Below are 12,925 nucleotides of genomic sequence, written 5' to 3'. Positions count from 1 at the left end.
CTTAATTTAACTTATTACGAACTTATTTTACTTGGTTTGGCGCCCAAGTGCGTCAAGATGTTTAAGGCTTCGATTTGACTTGGATGGCAACTTAAGTGTCTTACCATCAAGCCGACAAAGACGCTCAGACAATTAAAGTATTTTTAAGACAAATTTTGAACTTAAGCATTGCAAGAAAAAATGAATATATTAAGATGCCAGCTCGAAAGCATGGTGATTGATGAACCGATTTACGTAGAATCCTCGATATACATCCAGAGAATCGTAGAATCGAAGGCCGCGTGGTACGAGCTGAGTACCGAATATTGGGAGTAAGTGAGCACCGCGAATGATACTGTCGATATGGATGATGGACAAATCGCGAGAGCCGTCTTCATTGAAAGACGGTGCCACCATCCACATTCCTGTGAGCTCGTCTCGTTCCTCGGCGATGCGATGGAACCATTGAACGAGGGCACATGGGTATGTGTGACTGTTAGTAAAAGTAAAAGAGAAAAAACAGAATATTCGAATGACATCCATGCTCAACATTCCATCATGCCTATTGTCCGTGTTGACGAAGGCGCAGTCAAAGCGAGCTGGTCCCTTGCGCCACGAAGGCACAACGCGAATGTGCTCACGGCGCATACCAGTGATTCCACTCGGATCACTGGGTGCGATAAATGTTGCAGCGGCTGAATGAAATATCTTGATTGGTCCCGTGTAGGATGGACAGTCGCGAAGGGGGACATCGGCAGAAGAATGGTGGTTGTCTGCGTGTATTTGGTCGTACAGGAAGAGGCGAATGAGGGTCGGGAACGATGGGATGTCGAGTTCGTCTGCAAGATCAGCAACGGTACGGGCGCGTTTTCGTTCTGAACGGTGTGTTAAGAACGAAGGTCACAGTGAGTAGAGGGTTGGATATGCACGAAAGGTCCGTGCTAATTGCACATCAGCAATGACATCCACGTCATCTACAACACCCTGATCCTCAACATCGTCAAAGTCGTCACTCTCGATAGCAAAGGGGTTGCTTCCTGCATGTGCTGGGTTTGGTTGGACCTCTGGGTCTCCATCATTGTTGTCGATATATGAGGGATTCTCAACTAGAAATTCAGTGAGTAAAATTCAATTAAAATAAAACAGACCACATACCAAATGAATTGTAGTAGCTGAAGGCACAAGACCCTTTGAGCATGCTGCGTGTTGTGAAATCAACTCTTGCTGCAGCGACTTTGTCCAGGCGCTGATTGGTAAGGAGCATCTGGCTGAGCGCATTGTACTTGCTTGAACGTCGCCATGGTTGCTTTACCGCCTTGATATGTTTTGATTCCGTGATTGATGAGCAGAGGCTGTTCGGAGCACCGAACATTCGGATGAGAAGCTCGTAGTGGATGAGAGAGTGTTGTCAGGGTAGGGAAATGTCGAAGCGGACGCCAGTAGTCTGGAAAATAGTCCGGTAAGTATGAAAACGCCCAAGGGCATCTTTCAGCGCTGCGAGAGTGTCATCCGTCACTACGTTCGTGCGCACGATGTAGCAGAACTTTAGCAAGGCTCGAAATGCCTGAACCATATCATCTGGTACGTGGCCCTCGATTGCTGGTAGATAGACCTAGATAACAGCTGTGTAAATTTGATAAACGTGAGATAGTGAATGAAAATGTACCTTCATCAAAGCTTTGGAGTCGTCACCTGTCCATTGTGAGAATCCACAGCCTTGTGGAAAGCGTCGTAGGCCAGGGAAGGGCGGCGCGGAAGCAATTCTAGTGTATTGTCAGTAATCACAACAGGCAGCGGCAGATTGAAAATACCTTCGGTCAATATCATCTAAAATCGCCTTGGCGCGTGTTTTGCCGTGCGTGAGTTCAAGGTATTGACCCACCCATTCAACAAGGTGGTCCTTGAAGGTTCCTTTGATGAGCTGGTGCAGTATGTCGGGGGCAAGGAGCTCGTGAATGTCAGCACGAGGAAAGTCGTTGGTGAAGGGCTATGAAGTGCAACCAGTTAGTTCAACAATGCACAAATGATATGGGGGGAAAACATACCACTAACTCGCCAATGATACCATACTCATCCCAAAGTATACCAAAATCTATAGAATCCACAAGCGCATCAGTATGTTCGCGTGACCGAGAAACACCTCCTTCATCAAGACTTGAGGGAAATGCAAGGCATCTGTGAATACAAATGAGACTTTGCATAGTAAAACCAGAGAGAACTAAAAGGGGGGAGGGGGGGAGGGGGGGGGGAACACGGCAGATACATTGAGGACATCGCGTAAAACTTCGAGGAGGATCCCTCTGGGGGTCATGAATGCGGATACGAACAGGCGGTGTCCTGAGGATTGCTGGAGGATCATGAATGCGGATACGAACAGGCGGTGTCCTGATGATCCCTGGGGGTCATGAATGCGGATACGAACAGGCGGTGTCCTGAGGATTGCTGGGGGTCATGAATGCGGATACGAACAGGCGATGTCCTGAGATGAATGCGGATACGAACAGGCGGTGTCCTGAGGATCTCTGGTAGCCACTTACCTTCCACACCAATCTTTGACCATGCACGCCAATACTACCTGCTCTTCGTAGTCTGCAATGTAGGGTCCAAGGCCATATATAATGCGCCAGTAGTGTCCGTCGCCACACCGTGTGACCTCTGGAGTTGTCATTCCAGGTTTGAGATTGGCGAAGATCCTGGACAACGAGGAGTGAAACAACTGCTTCTTGAATTTGCGGTATCCAAGTTCATCTGTATTTCTTTTTTCCGCTGCATACAATGGTGTAAGCTTCAAAGTAGATTAGGAGAGAATTAGGTACATACTCTTAGGGATCGCCAAAAATCCAACCAGAGCCAATGCGTTGCGATGCGCCCGCCGGACGTTATTGTGAACGTTCCCAATCGAGAGATATAGAGGGTAGTAGTCGTTTTGACCAGTAGCGACAGACACCGTCGTCTTGTCACTGCCTACAATGATGGGAATGAAAGCCGCACCATGCGTTTATGGGTCCTGTGCGATTTGGTCCTGTACCTGACATCAATATGAGAATATACTAACAGACACAAAATACATACTGCTTGCTGCCAGGCCCAGTCTCCTGACATGAAATCCTTATAGCGGCGTTGCTCATCCTTCTCCTGAAATTCACGGTAGGGCATATAATCAATTCCACCTTTGAAATCTGGATTTGCGAGCATGTTCTTGATGACAGTATGAGGGTCCCGGAACCAAACCTCGTGCGACTGTTCCATCCAAAGTGGACACTCTCCAGCAGGTTTATCGCCATTGTACTTCAGGGAGAAGCTTTCCCATGCGACATCGCCTAGCGGTGTTGCGTCGATAGTATCGTACAGGTCCTTGTAGTCGGCAAATGGTGGATTGTCGCGATGAACAGTGAGAGTGATTCCCCACAAGTAGAGAATCTTGTTTATATCACCAGCGGACATCTGGTTTTCAGTGTACATGAAATCTGCGCACTCAAATTCCAGTCGGTTGCGATATGGAGTCCAGTCGTCAGGACTTTTTGCTGTGTATGGTGGAGGAGGAGTGCCAGGGTCAACAAAGTTGCCATTCTCGTCACAAATACGACCTGTGGGTATAGGTTTTAATCAGAGACAAGCTGGCACCGCAGCACAACTATTGACTTACCAGTCAGCATCTCGTGATAATCACGAATAAGTCCATGCTTCGACTCCCAGAGCTCATTGTTGGTGCGTCTGGGAGCTTCTTCATCTTCAATTTCTTCAACAGAGGCGTGTTGTGTGCATTGCGATTCAGGATGGGTAAACGAGTGGCTATGGGCCGAGCTTTGATGAAGTTTCAGCCCAGAGGAATTTTTCAACCAGCGTTTGCAGCCTGGGTAGGGATACTGGATGCGGCGGGCGCTAAACGCTCATCGTTTGAGCTGCGCATGAGGGATCTCGTCTGGCATGATGGATGGGAGGCTAACTGAAAAGTGCAAACCATTAGCAAACACACTAGGGAGAATGTAATGTAATACATACAAAACAGGGTGCGCGACACGTAACTTAGAGTTTCAAAGTCCATAGTGACCGCTCAACCTTACACCAAATTTTCTCCTCCACAAGCCCGACCGTTCAAACAATGGTGCGCCCAAACACTCGTCCTAAAAATGTGAACCAGCATCCTGGTGAGATCCTCCTCCAAAACAAGAGGAAAAGGCGCACTGCTCGTCAAATCCAGGAAGACAACGACCAAGCCGAGCATGAGCGGCAGGAGAAAGAAGCCGCTGATCAACGCACCACCGAGAAGATTGCGTCTATTGAAGACAAGAAGGCATTGAAGGACTTGAAGATCCTTTTGCATGCGCCAAAGCCTCGGCCTCGGGCGTGTCCTGTGTCGAAGTCGAAGGTGAGCCAGCCGAACATTGAGGATGATGAGGAGATTGTAGAAGCAGCTGAGATGGGGGATGTCGAAATGGAGGACGTTGCTGCAGGCGATAATGATGGAGATAAGGACTTTCAACCAAGGTAAGGTTCCAGGAGACTCACCATACACAGAGACTGACTATGTTGTATCCAGTGAGGAGGAGAATGAAGAGGTGCAGCCGAGGAATAAGCGTGTCCAGAAGACAGCATATCGTGAGGCTGTCCATGCTGAGCGAAGTGTTAATAATACAGGCATCAACATGACTCACAATCAGAATTCGAAGGTCGATATATCAGATCAGGCTGATCCAACGGCACGTGGTGACCAGAAAGGCAAGAAAGGAGTGTAAGTCGATTATTGTTTCCATCTGCCATGTTGTTACTCACCGAAACGACTCTTTTTCATCTCGATCACCTCAATCGATTCAGTGCGGATGTCTGCGCCGCCAAGGACGACTATGCGGGGATGGGGAAAACAAAGGACTGGGCTGAGAAACTTGCAACAAGCAAGTTGCTCCGCCCTCAACTTGAAAGCCTTCGCACTGAATCACACAGACGGGTGTCTTCAATCACCACCTCAACTGCTGTTTCAAGGATCTCGAAAGTCACTAGCGCCAGGGCTAATCCCACTGGCAGCCCGCACCCCACAAACAATGTTCAAGGCAATCTCGAAGAACCTACCACAGCGTTTCTGGACGAGGACGATTCACTTGAGCGTGAGGCTGCTTTCAAGGCTACCAAAAAGCCTGGTGCCAGGCATACGACTTCTGCGGTATTTCTTTCATTTTTCATGCATTTGCATCACACTCACTCCCCACTCAGGATATATTGGAAGTCAGTGATAACAGTTTATCACCGCCTCCATTGCGACCAAAGAAACGCTCACCAATAATGGCAAGGACCAAGTCCTTATCCTCCCCCCCTCCTCGTGCCCCTCCTTCTACGCAACCATCCAGAGCCACCGCCAGGTTCATCCCGACTGAGCCCATTACTGACTTGTCAACGGAAATTGACTTTGGCGAGAGTGAGGACACATCACCGCCCCCTGCTCCTGTATCAGCAAAAGGCACCAAACGCCTAACAACTTCAGTAAGCCGGTACTTATTTTGTGATACCCTTCTCATTTTCTCTCCGCTAAACATAGACCGGCGTCAGCATCAATAGCCAGCCCCCCCTTCGAAACGAGCAAAGACAGAGCCGCAGAGCAAGAGTGTCATGTCACGCCGCGATGGCAGTGGCGCCAATCACCAGGTACCAGAACGATGACCTTCCTGAAGGACGCCAGGATGGTAATACCTGGCGCTGGGTGTTCATACCAACTGTCGCACACTGGGCTGGTGGAGAAGTTGAGCCTTGGGGTCCTGAAGACGAAGATTTAAGGGACACCATGCAGGAGATCTGGAACTACATATACCGGGGTAAGATTCAGCATGAGATCTCTAGATCTGGTGCCGTTCTAAAAGTGGTAAGTCTAGTTGTTTTTCAGTCATTCAGATGTTAACCAACATTTAGGCCAAACAACGCCTTATGGAATGGCGTGGAGGGTTCGGTATCGCAGCATGCTCCATCCTCACTGCATTTTTTGCGCAGGACGCTGATTTTTTGGATCCTGCGGCTCGCGAGGACTTTTCAAGGGCCATGCTGAAGCATAACCGGTTCATTTTCAGGGATAATTTAGGACTCGTTCCCAAGGTAAGTGGCTATAATAATTACTGTGAAACCATCTAATTATTTGTTCAAAGGACTGGACGGGTATGTGGAGATCCCCCTTCGTACTTCAGACATTCGCATCACACCTCAATTTCACCTTCGGCCGTGTTGAAGTCCCCAACCTTGACACCGAGAGCATTAGTGCGTGGGCTGCATTTGCCCTCGCCGCTACTGCTGTAAGTCATTCGATTTCTACCGTTCATTGTCTAAAAATAATATTTTCAGGTTTATCGTACTCTTCAGCTCATCATTGATGGGAACCTCACCTTCGAAGTCATTCAAGAATCCCGCGGCAAACGCAAAGGTGCGAAGACCGACGGCGGCGATATCTGGACCCCCATCATCACGAAGGGCGAGCAGTTTGCTTTCAGCAAACCTATCTGGGGCACATGACCGTCAAACTCATGGGCCCCATTGTGGCGCTTTCCGACGATGCCTTCGCGAGCATTGTTGGGGAGGCACAACAGTATGCCAAGCACACGAAAAGCATCGGGAACTCGAGGACTACCACCAGTGAAGCGCCTGACGAGGATGATGTATTTGCTGACCTCTTTGCATTCCGTTGAAGCCGCTCAGGCACTGTTTTTTTTTGTCACTCATTATATCCACGTCCCATGCTCCCCGCCGTCGCCTATTTTATTTTTATCATCTGTCTCTGATCGCATCTTGTTGGCCTTGCATACTTAGAGCTTATTTGTCTTACTGTATAAATTTAAGTAAATTCAAGTTCTATTAAGTCTTTTGTTGGTGTAAGACGAGAGGCTTATGTTAAGATTAAGGTCTTTGAGAAAGACCGACTTATATTGACTTGGCCGCAAATTTCAGCTCATTAAGTAAATTTAGAACCGTGGTATTTTACTGATGTATAGTGAACCAAGAAGCTGATCAAGAGTCACACTCACCCCTACAGGGCGCCGCAGTTGATCAGTGGGGAATAGCAGGCATAGGTACAGAAGACTCACTGCGTCTGTCAACAAGATCGTCGGAACATTGACTGTATGCCGCAGATCAGAAAAAGTAAAGATGGTGAATATGAGAAGACATACTCAGTATGTTCAAGCTGATTGTAATATATGGTTTATTGGTACAATGACAGTGCCAAGCCTTTTGAACGTACACAGCAAACAATATTCCAAGATAGCGCACCTAAGATGTTCTCAAGAGTAAGCAAGGGTTGCCAACCACAGCTATGATGCAAGCCACATACACTAAGATACAGGGATGGACATCAGGGACCAATGTTGCCTCTGTCGCAAATCAATGTTGTTCTTCTAAGTCCTGACGTGGCTGCTCACTCAAACTAGTTCGATCTATAAAACTTTTCTTAGCGCGGTTTGTTCCGGTCATAGCATCAATGTACCTCTTGTCCAAATGTAAGTGCTGGGGATATTTATAGGTTATCAGTACTTCTTCAATACTATCATGCTCACCCCAATCATACGTCACTCCAGCAGAGGCAGCAACTGCGAAATCACAGTCAAGCTTAGATCAGGATATCAGCGTCAACATCAAACTGCCACAAACCTACAAAATAGCTGGAAATGCACCACAAAGTGATCCACAACCACCAACTAGGGTCGTCTGAGACTACGGTCATACTGTTAGAGGATGGATGGGGGGAGTGGCGAACTGGCGCTGATATGTGCTAGATATACCACCATCCAGTGCTCAGATAACCAGAAAGAAATTTGAACACCGCAAAGAGAAGAACTTTCAGAACTATTTGATTTCGGGTCTGATACCATTGTCGAGAGGCCCCTACTACGCGTGAGTCTATCAATCCAATACTGACATTTTGATCATGATGTGATCATCAAAAAGGACAATCACCTCCACTCTACCTGCCTTACCGGCACAGGCCCAAGAGCATGACGGATTTTCCCAGGTACTGTCAAAACCTGAAACAGGGAAGAGCCACGCGAAACAAACAGAAAACTCACGTCCTACTCGGTTGTGTGCACATATCTCAAATGTTTGACCTCGATTCTCCCTGCTCGTCATTGGACAGTTTGCCACTTCATGCGCACCTTCTCGCACTCTGCCTCGGATATTGAGTTATTGTATCATGAGGATGCTAGAAATGGGTGAACGTTGAATCATTGATTTGCATTGTGGAGTTGATTGCAGTGGCAACAGTTTGCACAGCCAGATACATCCTAGTTAAGATCCTGTGATTGCCGATATTGATATCCGGTGAAGGTATAACACCATCCCTAGATCAATACAACACTGAGAGAGGATATAATAGAAGAGTTGGATGCACCGTTATGACCCAAAATGTAGCATAGCATAGCGAAAGCATCAAAGGTAGATGATGAGCATATTCAAGCACCTGCTCCTGGCAGTATTATCCATAACCATAGCTAACTAGAGACATATGGTTATACTTCCTTCTCACAGATCCCTGAGGATATCCTTCATTATTCATTATACATAACCTTACTCTCACTGCCCCATAGAATTACTAGTGCCATGGCTCGGCTATGGCTGGCTCCGGCTCGGTATTTACCGGTTTGTGAGAATTTCGGCGATACCCGTTAGCCAAACCACTGGTCACTGGCTTGATCTGATTCATAAGCCATGTGAACCGGCTACAACTTTCGTCAGCCAAAAATATATGAACCGCAGCTTGAACCGCTTTAAGCCAGCTCAAGTCACGCGGCAGTTGCGTGGAAGGACTGCTTTTTGGTTGCCTCCAGACTCCAGTGTTGTTGGTCGGATTCCCTTGATTTCTCTACTCGTGGGCTATTGTATACACTATGGATAAGGTTCCCGTTGTGGGTATCACAACCTGGCAGGCACATATAAGAAAAGTGCTCAGCCAGTATAAGTGAGTCTCAGCTCTGCCTAGCTGCTATACTCGCAGAATGCAAGAACGTTCGACCCTAAAGGGGAAGCAAGGAAAGCAAGGATCCACGGAATGATGCTGAACAACCCTGGTGAATGGCGGTGAAAGCGCGAGAAAGCGCGCGCGGGAAAGCGAAGTGCGAAGGTGCGCGGAGCGTGGGAAGGTAGTGCAAGCAGTGCACAGGTGTAAAAGATATATACTGAGACTGATAAGAGGGAAAGCGCGGATCTAGACGGATACTGATAGTGCCACTAGCTATGGACTGATGCTAGGGCCTCAAAACAATGATGGACACGTGCATTGCATGGAGCTAAACTGGTGATAGATACTGAGTGGTAGGAAGGTGGTGGTATTAAGCTAAGGTGGAATCGTTGGGGTGTAAAACGAACATGAGTGTATGTAAGTTCTACCTAAGCGCTCTCCCAGGGCTCGGAGCCGAATAGGGAGCGCTCTAAGTATGTAAATGAGGTAAAGGTGATGTAAAGTAAGGGTGCATAACGAAATGGGAAGTGTAATATGCTAAATATGGTCAGATAACGAAAAGGGACATACCGAGGGACTGGTTGGACGATGGATGGATGCTCCTGGATGCTGTGCGACATAGTGCGCTTAAGCGCGAGGAAAGCGCGCACGCGGGAATACTGCGCGTTGTGCGGGAAAGTGTCGTGCCTATGGCGCGTTCCGCGGGGAAAGTGGTGCGCTCTATAGGGAAGTCATAGTGGATGATGGTGCGAGTTGTGCCATGAAGGCCAGTTGTCAGAATTCGTAAAATGAGCCCATATGTGCCTGCAGAAACGCGAGTCTCTACATCTCCCAGGGACTTTGAATACTGAGTGTCCCCACTCAGAGCGCGTCTGGTGAGGATCTCGAGCAAAGTTGGTGATATGGGTACGTGATGATCGTCGAGTATGATGTGCGTGGATGACAGTGCAACTAAATGCGAAGAGGCGTGGCTAATGCATGACGCGCGCGAGCGTGGGAACGTGTTGCTGAAGCGCGAGAATGCGTCGCATATGGAGGTGTGCACGAAATGACTCTGATGCGGGAATCATGATAAGAACTCAGAACTATGATAATGGTGGGCATGCGAGGTGTGCTCGGCTATTGAGGCAACTGATAATGCGAGGATGGTGTGGATGCGTCGCATGAGGCGCGGGAATGCAGCGCGTGAAATGTGCGAAGTGCGAATCTGCGAGGGAGTATGAGGGGATGAATGCGCGAAGTGCAAATGTGCGAGGAAAACACAAGGAGGTGAATGCGCGATGATGTCCATGTCCAATATGTCTGCGGGGGTATAAGGCGATGCTAGGTGGTCCGGAAGCGATCCAAACCATGTCCAAACCAAGTCCCACTAGGCGCGCTAAGTAATAGGTGCTATGGGATTGAGTGGCATGAGTAAAACTATATTCAAACGCGAAAAAGAGACAGCAAACGGTGCGGATGTCCAAGTCCGACTTGGCTTCTTCGTTCTTCTGTCGACTTCTATTCCTTCCTATGAGCGTGGGGAAGTGTGGGAAATGTGCGCGCATATGAGGCGCATTCTAAGGTAAAAGGTGCATGGTGCCGCTTCATGCGTTCGAAGAGAAAATGATATCCTACTGGGTTAGGCGGGCACAATCTATGGTCTTTTGTTTTTCTTCTTTTCTTCTAGGCGGTTTTCTATAGGCGTATATATCAGCGCGTTTATTAGTCCTTTGGACGACATTATAATGAGGGAAAATGAAAATGAAAAGCGCTGGACGAAACCCAGGGTAAAACGAACTATATCCTATGAAAATGATGGTATATTTGGCGGTATATGGTATTTGGGAATCAATGGAGCGGGGGAAAGCGGGTGGTGCAGATGATGATGGCGAGGGTTGAATGATGGAGTGGATGGGTCGGAAGCTGGCGCGTTTGGATCTTCTTCGTCGAGCTCTTCTACTTCTTCTCCTACCAGTGCGTTCCTGGTCTTCTTCATCTATCTGAAGGTGCGCGATGCTGCGGGTCGAAAAGCGCGTGAGGCGATGGTGAAAGGCGACTAAGGCGACTGAGGGCAGCGGTATCTTCATCTTCTAACTCTGCGACATCTTCTCCTACCGGGTATATACCGAATCTTCTTCAAATGCGGCTTGAGGGCGGACTAGTAACCGGTGGAATGAATTCTTGCACCTTGCGGTACAAGTTGAAGGCGCGCCCTAATGGGGCGATATAAGGCGCGTGGGGGTGCTCTATGGTCGGATAATGTGCGCATAAGCTGCGCATGGACGGCAAATTAAAACGAGACTGGTTCTGGATGAGAGAAATGCGGTTCAAACTGATGAAATGGTGAAAATGCGATAGCAGGAAAGCTCTTCTGCAATGGCGGGCGCATATAGCGCGGGAGTATAAGCGCATGACACGCGAATGCGGTGCATGAAGGACGAATTAACAATAAAATGATGCGGAGATAAAGGGCGAAATAATGGCGACTGGCATATGGCTCCTTGAGAGCTTTAAACACGAAATGGACGAGAAATGCGATATAGAACGAGGATGAATATACAATGCCTCTAGGTGCATGACCTGCGCGACCTCAGGTGTATGGCGGCGCGCTGGAGGCGCATCAGAGTCATGCAAGACATGATCTAATTGGCGGATGGGCGATGTGATGCACGGATGTTTCACCGGCAAACGGTAATCACTGTAAGCGGAAAGCGCGGAATGCGCAGAATGATCAGTGACGGATGGGGTTACCAGAGATATACTCTGGTCGGAAGGTGGCGTGTTTTGAGCCTCTGGTACTGCAGAAGACTCTGCAACAGGCGCGTTAAGATGCGATGGATGTTTAGAGTCATCCCTGACTACGGATAGATGTTTAAAGTCATCACTGACTGGCAGCGGTATGGTGCACGGATATTGCACCTGCGGATGGTCACTGAGTGCGGAAAGCGCGATGAGCACGGATGTGTCAACGACAGACGGAGTTTCCGGGGACATAACCTGGTCGGATAGCGGCGCGTTATTAGCCTCTGGTACTGCGAAGGCTCCGGAATTGGCGCGTTAAGGTGCAATGGATGTTTAGAGTCATCGCTGACTGGTGGTGGCGGTATAATCCCCTCCAGAGGCGCTTCTGGGAGGATTGGGACGGTGATTGGCTCGCATACTTCGAGCTGGGGCGGAATATCTTCAGATAGTGGATACTCTGGTGCAGATGCGGACTCTGAGGTGCGCTTATGATGTGCGCTTCGAGTTGGACTGATGTTGGGGCGGTGATATCACGGGGCGGCTTCTTGGACTGCTGGGGTGAGGGTGGTTGTCGCATACTTCAGGTATTGGTGCGATGGCTTCTACTTCTGGTTGCTCTTGAGCGCATTCTGGTTGCGGAGGTGTCGCTGGCAAGGGGCGCTTCGATGGTGGCTGGTTTTTCAAAGATAGGGGGCGCGTATAGTGGTCAACACCACATTCTAGATAGAAACTACAAGACCTGATCAGCGAATGCTACATAGTTGTCACCTTCGTAGTATGAGAGAAGCTGCCTTTGTTTAGGCGCTGTATACTTCAGTGCATACTTGATGATCCTTGTCCGATAAACCAAGCGGTTGCGCAAGTTGTTCTACTGACTCCAGGAAGTTGACGAGTTGAGTATAATCGCCTGCAAAGCGCGGCGCTGAGTCGGCTATTCGAAGGGGCATTCCGGATGAATCTACTGGGTCGTACATGGCGCGGGAATTTGCGGTTTAAGTGTGAAAAGATGCAAGAAGGTGCGAAAAAGCGTGGATTTGCGAAAAAGGTTGAAATTGTGGTTGGCCTAAAGGTTAAAAAGCGCGTGGATATGCTGACTGTTCCCCTCGCGGTGGGCTCCAGTTGTGGGCGAGGAATGATAGCTGCGTGCTAGGGGGAAGAGTGGGAAGTGGGCTCTCAAGTGCTCCTCTGGATACGAGTGGAAAATCGTCCCAAGGGGATTGCTACTGAGAAAGATTCCTCTAGTGAATGGTGAGGGGGATCTATAACCAGCGATTCAGTCTCGAAGTCTGAATGGGA

The 12,925-nt window shown here is 48.6% G+C and overlaps 2 protein-coding genes across 2 annotated transcripts; both read right to left on the bottom strand.

Moving 5' to 3' along the window:
* Window positions 1–174: 174 nt before the first annotated feature.
* On the bottom strand, window positions 175–4,592 carry DFJ58DRAFT_868489 (uncharacterized protein; the record flags this gene model as incomplete). The annotated part of the gene is made up of 12 exons (XM_041394239.1): window positions 175–854; window positions 963–1,085; window positions 1,135–1,363; window positions 1,415–1,591; window positions 1,646–1,742; window positions 1,791–1,966; window positions 2,025–2,154; window positions 2,517–2,745; window positions 2,800–2,943; window positions 3,048–3,566; window positions 3,626–3,861; window positions 4,489–4,592. The coding sequence occupies 12 exons, from the start codon at window positions 4,590–4,592 to the stop codon at window positions 190–192; spliced, it is 2,829 nt and encodes a 942-aa protein (XP_041236329.1). The 3' UTR covers window positions 175–189.
* Window positions 4,593–9,452: 4,860 nt separating this feature from the next.
* On the bottom strand, window positions 9,453–12,603 carry DFJ58DRAFT_735711 (uncharacterized protein; the record flags this gene model as incomplete). Its single annotated transcript, XM_041386682.1, has 7 exons — window positions 9,453–9,959; window positions 10,038–10,274; window positions 11,468–11,919; window positions 11,980–12,054; window positions 12,104–12,179; window positions 12,209–12,301; window positions 12,454–12,603. The coding sequence occupies 7 exons, from the start codon at window positions 12,601–12,603 to the stop codon at window positions 9,453–9,455; spliced, it is 1,590 nt and encodes a 529-aa protein (XP_041236328.1).
* Window positions 12,604–12,925: the final 322 nt, after the last annotated feature.

The sequence above is a fragment of the Suillus subalutaceus genome (genome assembly GCF_016647625.1).
Source record: "Suillus subalutaceus strain FC151 chromosome Unknown DFJ58scaffold_227, whole genome shotgun sequence".
In the NCBI taxonomy this organism is placed as follows: Eukaryota; Fungi; Basidiomycota; class Agaricomycetes; order Boletales; family Suillaceae; genus Suillus; species Suillus subalutaceus.
The sequence above is the reverse complement of the archived record's forward strand: the minus strand, read 5'-3'. Positions and strand labels throughout refer to the sequence as shown.